The 13,968-nt window shown below is 53.1% G+C and overlaps 1 protein-coding gene across 4 annotated transcripts in view; it reads right to left on the bottom strand.

Moving 5' to 3' along the window:
• Positions 1-4,351: 4,351 nt before the first annotated feature.
• The window catches only part of RGS9 (regulator of G protein signaling 9), a 28,330-nt gene continuing 18,713 nt past the window's right edge, over positions 4,352-13,968 (bottom strand). For 3 of the 4 annotated variants that reach the window (XM_032128834.1, XM_032128835.1, XM_032128836.1), the window contains 7 exons: positions 13,626-13,687; positions 11,366-11,479; positions 10,367-10,482; positions 9,705-9,792; positions 9,060-9,198; positions 8,348-8,433; positions 4,352-7,034 (listed from right to left, as the gene is read on the bottom strand). In XM_032128834.1, the coding sequence (XP_031984725.1) occupies positions 6,863-7,034; positions 8,348-8,433; positions 9,060-9,198; positions 9,705-9,792; positions 10,367-10,482; positions 11,366-11,479; positions 13,626-13,687 (777 nt within the window). In that variant the 3' untranslated portion in view covers positions 4,352-6,862. Of the gene's footprint in view, positions 7,035-8,347; positions 8,437-9,059; positions 9,199-9,704; positions 9,793-10,366; positions 10,483-11,365; positions 11,480-13,625; positions 13,688-13,968 lie in introns of those variants that run through there. The other variant, XM_032128838.1, reaches the window with a different exon arrangement.

Here is a 13,968-nt window from a genome sequence, read left to right as displayed (position 1 = left end):
CTGGGAGGTGCGAGAGAGGAGCCTCTGCGGGGGACACGGGGCTCCCTCGCCACTGCTGTTGCTGGAATCTCCTTTCTTCTGGCAGCCAAGCAGCAGGGAGTTTTCTGAGAAACTGCCCACAGGGAGCGATCACTTTTTCCAGTCATTAACCTTACACATCCCTCACGTTACCGGGATACCTTGGATGTCTAAGTTGCTGCAGCGAGCTAATTCCTGCAGGTGACTCCAGGCAGCGATAAGTGGGCTCTGCACAGCGAGGGGATTTGAAGTGCCAGAGCTGAAAGCGCTCCCGACTCCAGCACGCCAGGCCTCCAGCGGGGGACACAGCCTCAGATGTCACCGTGCGAGCACAGCGCGGTGGCAGGAGCGAGCCGGGGCCTCTGGAGCTGTCATTTCCAACCTGCTGCCAGCAGCACCCGGGGGAGCCAAAGCAAAGGGAGGAGGGCTGGGCACGGCCTTGAGATGCACAGGGCAGGGCCTTGTGCCCCAGGGAAAAGAGCTGTAGTTGAAGGATATTGGGGGAAAAGATATTTGGAAGGTATTGGGAATAAAAACCAGTGCCCTGAAGGGATAAATGTTGGGAACTCCCAGTGCTGGCCTCTGGGATAGGTGTGTACCTGCCTGGATGTTGCTGCACCGGGTGTCCCAGCCCTGACAGAGCAGCAGTTTTGCATCTGAACTCCTTTCTCTGGTGTAGAAGATGAGCACAAGGAGTATTCAAAGGCAAGGAGGTTCCCAAGAGAAGCCCCAAACCAATGAGAAAAATATTTACAGTAGGATGGCTCTTATAGTATGTACATGACATTAAATACTATATTATTTTCTCTGACACATCACAATGCATTCCTGTTGTGTTTCCTGGATTATACATCACCAGTGTCCTGCCAGGACTGGCTGAGTTAACAACATTCACACAAAAATTGCAGAGGACACCAGATTTGTCTCTCATCAGTAACAGGTGTCACTGTCGGTGACTGCAGAGCAGGACCAGGTCCCTCTGACAGAGCAAAGCCATCGAGAGCCAACGTGTGTTTGTACAAGAGGAGCACCACGGGCAGTGAGGGCCAGCAGCCTCCTGCCCAACCCTTGGCTCCCCTGGGAAAGACTCTTTGGAGACAGAAGCAGCCTCTAGATTTTCCCAAACTGCCCTGTGATGGGACGTGCCAGCTCAGAATGGGGAGCAGTGGGGGTGTGTGAAGAGAGATTAACATCCCACAGCAGGACTGAGCATGTGGAACCACACCAGCCACACAGGAAAAACTCCATTTATAATCAGAAAGTACAAAACAGCACATCAGAAGTCACAGGTCATGGCCAAGGTACAGAACAGGGACCCACAGAACACACACCAAGGAAATTCCTCCAGGGAATAAAACAACCACCTTCAAACACTGACACAAGGAAGGCAGTGGTCCAACACTCTCACAGTATCAGCACAGGCTGTGGTAACGCATCAATCCCTGCTTGGAGGGGCCCAAAACACCAGCAGGGGTTTGGCTTGGATCTCCCCAGGTCGAGCCATGGTTTCAAACCCATGCACTGGGAAGCTGGAGCTAATGCAGGAGGGCTCTGCACTCCTTGATGCCTCTGGGATCAGTTTTGGTTTGGATGAAGGAATGATGCTTTGCCACTCAGCACACAGCTGCTCTTGAGGGGCACTCCATTTCCCCCAGCAATCAGCTGTCTCTCAGTCAGCATGCTTTAAAATTTGGAAATTGTTAATTAATAGGAGGTGGGTCCAGGCTGAGGGACACAAACTCAGCCCAGTTTTGGCACTGAAGCCTGAGCCCTGCTCTGACAACCCCCTGCTAGCCCTGCTCCAGCTGTGCTGTGTTCAGTGTGCTGACACCTCATGGCCAAGCCAGAAACTCCGATAAGACACCGTTTCCCAGGACATCACCCACACATCCTCCATCTGCTCCAAGGCATGAAACCAGGCTCGTTTATCGACAAGTTTGTCATGAGCAGAACTGAATACACCAAAGATAGGAAAGAAAACCAGTCCAGAAACACTTGGAGCTCTTGGATCACAAACAGCTGGGCACACCAGGGGGTGTTTATCTGTGGCTGTGGTGCTCTGAGTGTCCCTGGTGCTGGAGGATGGCTCTAACACACTTCTCCAACAGCACTGAGCACTGTGCTGAGCCACCCACAGCAAACACTGCAGTCTCAGGCCTGGGAGCAGCATCCGTGTCGGGGTTACCCCGCTCTCCCCTCCTCCGTGGGGGTCTCCCAGGGGCAGATCAACTCCTTTGCAGAGCCCTTCCGAGCTCGGCGGTGTCTGTCCTCTCCAGGCCCACAGCCCCTGGGGCAGGCTCGGCTGTCCGAAGGCGCAGCCGTTTTGACTTGGAAGAAGCTGTGTTGGGAAGGAGAAACTCATCACACACACGGCGCTTTTTGATGTGCTCCGAGGCGGCGAACGAGCTCGGCTTTGAGATTTCCACTGTTCTAGCCCCAAATCCCAAAGCAAAACTCCCGGGCATGAGCCCATGGAGTGGGAGGACTAAGAGAATGTGCATTGCCACCCGTTTGAAGCTGCAGCGCCGTGCGACAGAGCTCCGGAGCGCAGAGCCAGGTGGAGCAGGAGCCCTCAGGTTTGCGCTTTGGAATTTATAATGTGGACTCATCCACTCGGCCAGCAGCAGAGGTGGGTTAAACGAGATCAGGGACATGCTGCTCCTAGTGAGGGACATGGCCAGGGTTTGGTTCCTGCAGGGGCAGCCTTTCAAGGCAAAAATTCCCCACCTCACACGTCCTGCCCTGGAACGACAAACACTTAGCAACTCTCTCTCAAGATTTCCCCTCCCTTGTCACTTCTGTGTCTCCTCTGACTTGAAATCACTAAACCAAACCTGAACCAGTGTTCAAGAACACTGAGGTTTTCCAAATTCAGGGATTAAAAGTAAAACCTGGGGTTTTGCACCCTGAACATGAGGTGTGAGAATAGCAGAGGCACTGCCAGCATGGGCTCCTGGCCTGTTCCCATCGGGAAACTGGAGGAGTGGAGACAGGGAAGAGACACTTCCAGAGTCTGGGCTTTGGTGCAAGTGTGGGAAAGGCGACTGTCAGACGGGTTCTCAGGGGCCTCTCCCTCTGGCTAACCCCAAACCGGACCGATCCCGGAGCTGAGCCCTCTCCAGGGTGGGTGTCCAGGTGTCCGTGCGGTGCTCACCTGCTGACCGTCCTGGTGTCCGGCCGCAGCCGCCGCTCCCGCCCGCCCAGCGGCTGCACTTTCCCGTGGGGCACAGCCGGGCACCGGGGCGACAGCGTGGCCAGGGTGGGTGAGGTCCAGCAGCCTCTCCTGAGGAACCGGCCCCAGGACCGGGCAGCCAGGCGGGACCTCCTGCTGCCGGACGGGCAGGGGCCGGGGCTGGACGCCCGGGGGTCCATCTGGGTGGCCGCGGTGCTGTCCAGGGCCAGGCTGATGGGCGAAGGGCAGGCGGTGCCGTGCGGCAGGGCTGGGGGCCCGGGGGACACGGAAGGCAGGGCCTGGGGGACGGCTGGTGGCGATGCCGGGGTGCTGGGGCCAGCGTGGGCAGCCGGGCGAGCGGCGCAGGATGCGAGGTGGCCTGGCTGTGGGGAGGAAAAGGAGAGAGGCTCGGTCAGGTCTGGGCGTGACACCCAGGGTGGTGTCCCCAGGCTTCATCAGGAAGAGAATCCCTCTCCTCCTTTGGTGCTGCCAGGAGAGAAGGGCTCAGCTGGGAGGCGGCGACAGCCACCCCAGCCGGGCCTATGCCAGTGTCCCCCTCTCCCGCAGCTCTGTCCCCTTCCCTGCCCTCCCACCGCCGGAGCGCAGAGGTGTCACTACTTGCCTGCGGGGTTATTGCTGCCGCAGCCCCCGCGGGTGCTGACAGATCCAGCCCCACACCCGCCGGGATGCTGGAGGAGACACCAGCTTGTCTCATTCCTCACAACGACTAGCTGCGGGCACGGAGGAGGCTGTCATCCCGGGAATGTGATCTTGGTAATGAACAGCACAACCAAGTCACACCCACGGCACCAGCCGGGGCCGGGAACAGACCCTGAGCCCCAGCCCTGACGGCTCCTAGTACCACTCACATCTCATGCTGAAGCCCCCAGTGTCCCTGGCTTGGGCTGTGAAGGCCCCAGCACAGCTCAATCAGCCCTCAGGACAAGCCCAAGCACAGACTGGACTGGACAAGGACAGGACATGCTGCATGCCACGTCCCCTCCCATTTCCCAAGGACTCACTCCCAGCAGGAATGAAATGCAGCTCAAGTGTCCAAGGAGAGGAGCTGAGAGCAGGGGCACGCACAGGACATGTACACACACATGCAGGGATGGCACAGTGAAGGACGAACACACTGAGACACAACAGAGAAGGATGAACTCGGTTCTTTTTCCATTTTCTACATTTATTTTTATTAGACAGATGAATGCATGGAAGCCATGGCCAAAAAAATGAAACAAGACATGGAAACAAACAATTTCTTGGGTGGCACAAAGTGAAGTCCAGCTTGTACCAGGCAACCTTCCTCTTCGGGGACTGAGCAGCAGAGGATGAGGAGCAGAAGGCTGGGCTGTGCCAGCTCCATCAGCCTGTGGCAGGGCACAGACAGCTCCTGCCTGTGTGTGAAGGATGGGGGTTTGTTCCACATGCAGTAACTGGAGTCCCACAAGCACAGTGACTCCCAAGCATGCAGCACGAACCCATGGGAGGGGAGCAGCGATGCCAATCACAGATGATGAAAAATCAGAGAAAGGAATGGATACAGAGAACATAACAAGCAATGCAGCAGACAAAATAGAAGTAGAATCAGAGGGACTGACGGGAACACACAGATTTGTTATTTATTATTTATACCCTGACTTGATCTTCCACATGTTACTACATACTGGCAACCCTAACATGCTCAGTGCTCCATGTTACACAAACTCTAGAGAGAACGTAGAGCTCATCACAGCCAAGTAGCTTTGGGCCAACCCTGCCAGGTTCTGGAGTGTCTTTCAGTGTTCTGATGTCAAAATAGGTTGAGGGTGCTCAGCACCTGATGTAACAAAGCCTTGGGGTTTTAAGCAGAATTTTTTAAAAAGGCAGCCTGAGCCTGCTCCCCTGTACAACAGTGCAGAATGTGCCTTTGCTGCCAGCAGGGGTAACAACAGAGACTCAGCACAGACATCAGAGTGGAAGTCTGGGGTAACTCAGTTTGAATTCCTCTAAGGATGTTTATCACTGATAGGTTAAGGAAGGGCAGGACAATCTCCCTGGCTCAGCCCCAAGTGGAGGAGAGGAGTGGCACCAGATCAGTGTCCAGCCCTGATCCTGCCTCTGATGTCACACACAGGGAGGGCCAGAGTCACTGTCAGAGCTGTTGGGCACACAGTGACATCCTGACTGTCCCTTGTTCACAGGGAGCTGCCCTGCAAGGACCCTCCAGGGCTCCAAGGGCCTGCATGCACCCCACTATCTGAGGGCTCCCACTCCCTGCCAGCTTTTCCCAGAAGCTGCCCCATCCCTGGAAGTGTTCAAGGCCAGGCTGGATGGAGGTCTGAGCACCCTGGGACAGTGGAAGGTGTCCCTGCCCACGGCAGGGGGTGGAATGAGATGAGATTTAAAGTCCCTTCCAATCCAAACCATTCTGGGGTTCTATGATCTCTCATTTCCTGTAAAATCCTACCAGTATTAAAAGGGGACGGACAATGTGAACTGGAGAGAGGCAGCTTCCCAGACCTCAGTGCTTCCACCCAGTTCCTCTGCTTCCCTTAAATTTAAACAAGCAAGGAAGCTTTTCTGCCCCTTCAGTTCCTTTTACTGGGATTTGCAGGAATCTTCACACTTCTGGTAATCACCGGCCTGGTCCAGGCATGCTGGGCTTTCCCAGCAAGGCCTGGAATCTCCCTGAGCTCTTTAGCACTAATGTAGTATTTTAGCTTGCCTCATTCTACGGAGCAAAAGAGACAGAGAAAATGAAAAAGAAAATACTACTTAAAGTTGAAATCAGCTCTTAACACCTCTACCCTGTTCTCCCTTGCCTCTGGGCTACAAGCCAGCGACAACTGCAGCTACCTCCTGTTAGGTTTTTAACAACAGAAAATAGATGAGCAGGAAAAAGACAAGACAAGAGGTGGGAAGGATTTGATAAAATCTCTCTTGGCCTTGTGCGGGCTCTGGCAAGGGGCAGCTCTGCACCTGCACACCCAGCTCAGGGCACAGGAGTCACGGGGAGAGCGGAGCAGATCTTCCTGCTGATCACCTCCAGCTTGCCAGGGCAAATTCAGAAGGTCAGGTAACCTTCAGAAGTGCTCGTGCTACTGTTCCCACACGCAGCTCTTGTGCCCGTGGCCCCGCTGTGCTGGCTGGAGGTGCAGGGTGGGGGGTGTGCTCCTCCCAGGGGCTGCCAGATGCACCCCTTGGGAGGGTGCCCAGCCCCCGAGGGGATGGAGGCCAGCAGGGACACTCTGAGCTGAGTCACCTCGCCCTGCTGCTCGCGGGGTCAGCCCCCTCTGCTCCAAGGAAGGCTTGTCTGAACCCGAAGCTCTGGGGCAAAGCTTTCCCCTGCCTTGTGACACCTTCTCCCGGAGGAGCAGGATGCAGGGAGAGGCAGCCGGGCTCTGCAGCCTCCCGGGGGATGTCGGGGAGCAGAAGGCATCTCCCCTCCCAGGTGTGCGGGGAGGGGGCCGGGTGCTGCACCCCGAGCCTGGCACAGCAGCACTGTGCCAGCACTCCCTGCCTGGCGTGCTGGGAAGTGACATCTGCTCTCCAGAAGCCATGGCAACGCGCGGGAAGCTGGCTGAGGGCAGAGCCGGCCTGGGAAACCTAAAGCAGCACTGACACCTTCAGGAAGGGGAGACGAAGCTCAACACCAGCCTCGCCTTGTCTTTTCCCTGCGGGGCTCAGAGCCTACTTGGGAGGAGCTTCCTTCTGCAGCTGGTTCCTGCGATCCAGCTTGCTCATGACCTGCGTGATATCCACGGTGTTGGCGGCTTCTCTGGCTTTGGCCTCTTCCTCCTGCTGCCTCAGGATGATGGGGCTGGGGCTGGAGCGGAGGTGGCGGCGTCCGAACAAACCCGTGCTGGGCAGAGAGACAGGGGAAGGAGAGGGGAGTTAGTGAGGAGAAGGGCACCAAAACCTCCCCCTGGGGAAGGAGAGTTACCCAGGAGAACAAGCTCGGACACAGAGATGGCCAAAGGAGTGCAAAATGCTTTAAAGCAGGACTGGGTGACTCAGTGTCACACATGAGCTACGGAACTGCTGAAAGTGTCAAGGTGCTGCTCCTCAGGGACTCCAGGGCCCACCCACATCACTCCTGTTGTTGTGTTTGCACATAACTCACACTCAGTGTGAAGCCAAACAACTCCCATCCCTGGAATTTTCTCTAGTGCCCTCAGGAAGATCAAGACAGGGACGAGTATGGGTGTTTCTGGTGTCTGTGACGCCCCCAAAAAACACCCGCTACCTGCTTCAGCAAAGCCACTTCCCCAGCAGTGGAAACAGGTCCCACCTCTGGATGGCACCAGCTCTGGGTTAATGGGATGCTGAGGTTTGGGGGGATCCAGAACAAGCACTGACAAACACAAAGGCAGGATCACTGGGATCAACCAGCATCTGCTAGTGACCGTGTGATGTGTGGCTCACAGAAAACCTGACCAAACCCCAGGCCAGCCAGCAGCGGAGCTTTTTCCACTGACTTGAAACAGGCTTTAGATGAAACAACCAGTGTGAAAATCCACAATTCCTCTTTTCTTGCCTGCTAGGTTGATGAGTGGAAGAGGAACAGAGAAACAAACACCACCCAGTGTGACACTGCAGCTTTAGGAGCAGTTGCAGTTCAAATGGCCTGAATTTGCTGTATAACCTTCATCTTGCTGAGAAAAAGCCATTTCCAAGGCCATCCACCTTGTGCCAGCTGTCACTCACAAGGTGCTGCTTGTTCCCACATGCCTGCCACCTTCCCTCACACTGGGGGTGAGCAGCTTTGTCCAGGCAGAGCTGAGCAGATCCCATGGATTACCCTAAACCTTGGGTCTGTCTCTGCTCTGGCAGACAGTGTTTTGTGGGCAGGAGTTTTCCCATGCCCAGGGCACAGCGCTCTCCTTCCAGGAGAAGAGCTATTAATTAATTCAACAATCACAGCCCTTCTCAACAGACCCAACAGAGAAGGCAGCTGAGCAATCAGCAACTCCATTCCGACTGTTCACAAGCCACTTGCAAAAGGCTCATGAATAAACAGCACCATCAGTTCCAAAACAAAGCATCTTCTCAGTGCAAAATTTTATTTAATTAAGAGAACATCTAAATCGTAGTAATTTTGCTGCAACTTGGACTTTTTCTACCCTTGCTACAACAAGAAAAACAAACCCCACAATTACAGCCAGTTTCACTTGCCTTTTTTTGACACCCTCTTGTGGCACAACAGCTTTGGCCAGCATTTCCTTGTATATTGGAGACTTTAAATAGCGGCCATAGGAGTCCTACTAGCAGAAAAAAGAGAAACTGGTAGTTATGGGCTGCAAACACCCTTATTAAAATCACCACCAAATACAGCTGCTCAGGAGCCAGGGAGGCTGGGAACTGGATAATCTCCCCCAGCAGCCCAAGGGACTTTGCATCTTTCAGGCAAATGTAGCTATTTAAACCAATATCCTTTCATCTTGCTGTAAAATTCCCAGGATTTTCCATCTCACAATAAACCTTCACAGGTAAGACCCAGATCAAAAGATCTGAACGAAGCTCAGCCTGTGCCAGCAGGGTCTCAGAGTCACTGCAAGGTGAGGAGCTTGTATTCCAGCAGCCAAACTTTTCATCAATGGATGAAAATCAGTCCAGTTCTGCTGCTCTCAGTGCATGAGCTGGTGCCCAAGCTGGAATTGAAAAGCAGGACTTGCAGCAGCCACCTGACCCTCACCACCCTGGGGACAGGCTGCCTTAGAGGGAAGAAGCAGCAGCAAACTACAAATGCCTGAAGCAGCACTTGCTTAACTCAGCAAATTTGAGGGATTTTCCAACAAAGGCCCCTTGAAAGGGACAGCTGATAGCACACAAAGGAAAGGCCCAGAGGGCTGGAATCCCCCTCAGGCTCCGACAACAAATAACGAACCTTTTTCATCAGCATGTAAATGTGGGTCTGAGCAGCATCTAGAACATAACGATGAGGGTGCTCCAGGCCCTTGACTGTGATGCCCATTGTTTTGCCATCGATGTTAATCCAGCGCCTTGCTCCTGGAGCCAGGAAGAGCCTGCCAGGAGGAGGAATCAGCAGTGCCATTAGCAACTGAAGAATTCACACATTCCTGTCTATGCATGAAAGGAAAAGTCCCTTCAGCTCCCTGCTGCAATTTGCTGTCCTGATCTTGGGCAATCCATATCCTCTTCATCAGAGATGTGCACTCACTTCCCCTTGCACATAATATAAGCCAAATTTTAGCTCACTGGAAGCAAAAAGCCTCTCCCTACTTTGCTTGTGGCAGCCTCAAGAACTTTGCTATTCCACACCGATATTTAAATTACATCCTAAGACTGAAGCGTAACAGAGAATAGAGAGGGAAAGTAAATATATTAAAAAACTCCATTTCTACTTCCATCTCCAAAAGCTCCTTTCCTACGTGGGGACAAAAGACAGCCACATTCGGTAATAGCCTACATGGAAAAGTCTCAGGAATAAATCATTTGGAGAATGAAAACCTGTGGAAGGTGATGGGACTCATGCACAAAGAGTTTAAGAGTGGAAGATTTTCACACTTACTTGTAGATTTCTTCTGCTTTTTCTTTGACCTTGGATTGGTCTCCGTACTTGAGATCCTCACAGGCTTCCCAGAAACCCAGATTCTCTCCTGCATTACAAAGACATAATCAGCAGAGGGTGGGACTGAGGAAAACACAATCCCATTTATTAACTCCTGGATTTGTTTGGCACAGTTTGTTGGCCCCACACCAGTCTCTCCAATTCTTGAGTGACTGAAAGCAGAAAACAGCTTTCCCCTGTTCTCTGCCTGCTGACATCTCGAAGAACTTGTAAGCTCAGCCAGTTCCACCTTCTCTGGGAGCAGTCATAGAATTGTGGAATGCTTTGGGGTGGAAGGGACCTTAAAGCCCATCTCATCCCACCCCTGCCATGGGCAGGGACCTTCCACTATCCCAGGGTGCTCCAAGCCCCGTCCAACCTGGCCTTGGACACTTCCAGGGATCCAGGGGTAGCCACAGCTTCTCTGGGCACCCCGTGCCAGGGCCTTCCCACCCTCCCAGGAGAGAATTCCTTCCTAAAATGCAATCTAAACCCTCCCTGCCAATCCGGGCTGTACCGCGTGTCCCGTGCCACTAGATGGTACCGCCTGCCCTGGCTGCACAGCTCCAGCAGCCTGCACCTTGTGCCACTGTCACCTCAGCCCACGGACACTGCACACCCACCGCTGAACTCCTTCTTCAGGAAGAGTTGGAAGTTCTGCCGGCCTTTGGGGTCCCGGATCAGCTCGCTGAAGTTGAAGGCCCATCGCTCCACGCGCATCCTGGTGGGCACTTCCACCCTGCGTGAGTCAAAACAAACAGCAACGCCGGTTTCTCTAATTAGCAGATTAATTAAAACCAAAATGCCCTTTGCTGCAGTGCCAAGGGACTTCTCAGCATTCTCTTGTTTTCCAGAGTGGTGTAATGAGCTCCTGAAGTCAACCCACTAAGTAAGTTGTGATTAAACAACTCAGGCCACAGCGGGATGAGGATTTAACTGGGATTTATGCAGCTCTCACAGCGACAGGCCAGCCTTGCCCTGAGGTTTGACTCGGTCCCATCCTGGAGGAGGCTCTGGTTGCTGCCCAGAGCTTTGCTTCTCATAAAGGCATTCAGTGCAGGCATCCCCTGGGGATGTCTAATGGGATACAATCAGTCTGTAACAGGATTGCTGCTCTCAGAACCACTAAGATGTTGGATGCTCCAAGCCCCAAGATGCCACGGTGTAATTAGCAAATCCTATCCAAAGGGAAAACCAAGGGAGGCCCCAGAGTGTGTGCCTCCAACCCAAAGCCTCTCCTAAGGAACCAGCCTGAGGGGTGAGCAAAGACCCAGGGGAGCAGCTGAACCCTGAACTGGTCCTATTCCATTCCTGTGCTAGTGGGCTTCACTCATCCAATGGGAGGATCAGACCCACTCAGCAGGGGCTGAGTGCACTCCCATCATCAGCTCAGGAATTTCTGTAATGTTAAGGAAGGCTCCACTTGAAGGAGACAGTGCTGGGAGTTCAGCATGGAGTATTCCCAAAGTTTCAAGGTGAGTTGGAAAGGGAACACTTCTCTGCTCATGATCAGAGATCAGAGATCAGATACCACAATGAAAATCAGTGGTTCTCTTTCCTGATTTCTATCAGTATAAAGGTCACTGTAAACCACAGGCTGGCAAAACAACACAAATACATACAGCTTTGCATTGAGATCCCAGAACTCAGGGTCATCTGATATCCAGGGGTTGCTGGGGAGACATCCAGACAGGATGGGATCGTTGGAGAGGAACTGCTCAGAGTACTTCACAACCCTGCAACAAATCCAAAATCAAAATATTCATTTGGAAGCCAGAATTACAGCCAGCCCCATTATAGCCAAGTAACAGACTACAGATGTCCTCAGAGTTGCAGGACTCTCAGCACAAGGATCTGGAACGTGGCCTCTGCCTTCCTAGGAAAATTGATTCATTAGCTCAGTTAATCTTTTCCATTTCCCAAACAGAAGTCTCCTGCTTGTCTTTCAAAGCAGTGAATTTGTCAGTTCAAATACAAGGAGATGCAAGACTCTCTTCCATCACCTCCTTTTGCCTTTTCATTTCAAGAAGTGGGACTAAGCCCCTGGACAGTTCCTGTCTCCTTCTGCACCCAGCTGGCCAGGGCCTGATCCTGCATCATACTGGGGGGAAAGGGCCAGGGAAAGGAACACCAGGGTTGTGTTCACTCAGGTGGGTTCTCTGCAGCCTTCCCATAGGCCACGGGAGAACTCAGGGAGCTCTGTGAGAGTGAGGGATTACTGAGGGCTCATCCCAGCTTCTCCTTTCCTCCATCACTTACCACAGGGCTCATTCCTCTGTGAGTGGCTCTGAGGGCTTGGCACAAAGCAGAACTGTCTCTCTCCCAGCAGGAACCAGACAAACACTTCTCCTACCTTCTAACTTGGCCAGACTTCTAATTACAACTGATTTCACTAATGTCCTGGAATTTTAGCTCCCGCCTCCCTTTTTCATTCTTGAAAAAAAATCCTCTGGTTTCTGCATTTAAAATTCCTTCCAGGCCAAAGTGCTTTCATGTGCTCAGAGCTGGGGGTGCAGTGTCCAGGGGCCCGTTGCTAACAGGCACCTTGGCACAGACCCTGCAGTTATACAATGCTCCCGCACAGAGCAAAGCACAGGGCTGGCACACATCTGCTCCATCCTACCTTCCCACTGGGAATGCCAAGGCATCCAGCATCTGCATCAGGCACTCCAGTCCATATATTCTGATCAAGCAAATCCAAACCTGTCAGCTCAGGTAGCACTGCTGTGTGCTCTGGAAGTGCTTTGCAGCTTCTCCTAAATCACTGCAATGCTCTGAAGCATGCACGCTGCCCAGCCGCTGCTCATATCCTCATTAATAATTTGATTTGGACCTGACTGTGCAGCTGACACGGAGTTCCCAAGTTCCTGCGGGTTTTTGATCTAGGTGATAGGCATTATCCCACCAGAACTAATGAGTGAAAAGCCCCACTGCCAAACAGTTAAACACCACAAAATTCCTGGGAAGTAGCCAGGTGTCCCCAGCTCCAGCTCACAGTTTGGAGAACAGAGGCAGGAGAGTTTTAAGTGACCTGGGAGTCAGTGACAGACAAAACGAGCAGAGCTGCTGGTGCCCTGCAAGTTGTGGCTCTCAGAAGACTCTCTCTTCCACCCATCTCATTCATTAAGACTGTCTTCTCTAAGGAACTGGCCTGAGCATCTTGTTTATCTCAGATGTGACAGGAATCTCTGGTGGCAATGACAGTGTAAACCAGGCAGGTGCTCTGGGTTGCACCTCAAGGTGCCTGGTCAGCACAGCAGGTTCCAGGCAGAAATGCCTCTGGCAAACACACCAATGCTTAATGCCAGGGCTGGATGCTTCATCAAGGATCTGATCAGGAAACACTCCCACTGGGAAGGGGAACTGCTAATTAATTGCTTGGATGTTCATGGAGAGGCTGTTCCCCTTTGTAATACAGAAAAACCAGACAGTGAGCATCACCATGGGGCAGGGACACTCACGGGGGTGAATCCAGCCCAAGGTGGGGACCAGTGAGGGGGGGGTCAGTCTGTCCTGCTGGCTGCTCATCTTGAAGGACAGACACACTGCTGGATCCTCTCCAGGCTGCAGGGCTGTGTCCAGGCATCACAGCCTGGCCCAGAGCAGTGTCAGCATCTCCTGATTTCAGAGGGAATCTCAACCCAGAGGCTGGTGCTGCTCTGCAGGAAAGCTCCCAGGGAGCCTCTTCATCCTGCCTGGGACTCTGATCCCTCCTCAGCCCCGTGCCTCCTGGCCCAGACAACATAGCCCAGACAGCACTGGGCCACCACATGGATTCCTTGGCTGAGTCACCAGCTGCCAGAGCAGACGGCTTCATCAGCTCATTAGGAGATAAGCACTGAAGACTAATTAATGTGTGGACAGAAGGAAATCAGGACTTACCCTCCAAGAGAGACAGAAGATTTCACTCTGGTCTTCAGGATGGCCTGCTGATAGTACATGATCTGAGGGGGATCAGACACAGCCATGGTTAGGAGCACAGAGATTTGAAGATTAGCCCTAGCTGGAGCTCAAACAGGTTCTCTCCCAGGTAGTGAGGCTAACTACAGCAGGGACTGCTTCTTCCCTAATTACTGGATGTCCAAGGAACCAGAGAACCCCTGAACTGTCTCAGTGAAATGTCTGTTTTCACTGAGCTTACTGCAAACATCAGAAGTGCACTTTGCAATGTGCGAGTAATTAAAAAGCACTCCCCATGTTATATAGAAATTGAATAATAGCTACC

This window comes from Corvus moneduloides, chromosome 19, assembly GCF_009650955.1.
Source record: "Corvus moneduloides isolate bCorMon1 chromosome 19, bCorMon1.pri, whole genome shotgun sequence".
NCBI lineage: Eukaryota > Metazoa > Chordata > Aves > Passeriformes > Corvidae > Corvus > Corvus moneduloides.
Note: the sequence above shows the minus strand (reverse complement) of the source record. Positions and strands in the feature narration are given on the sequence as shown.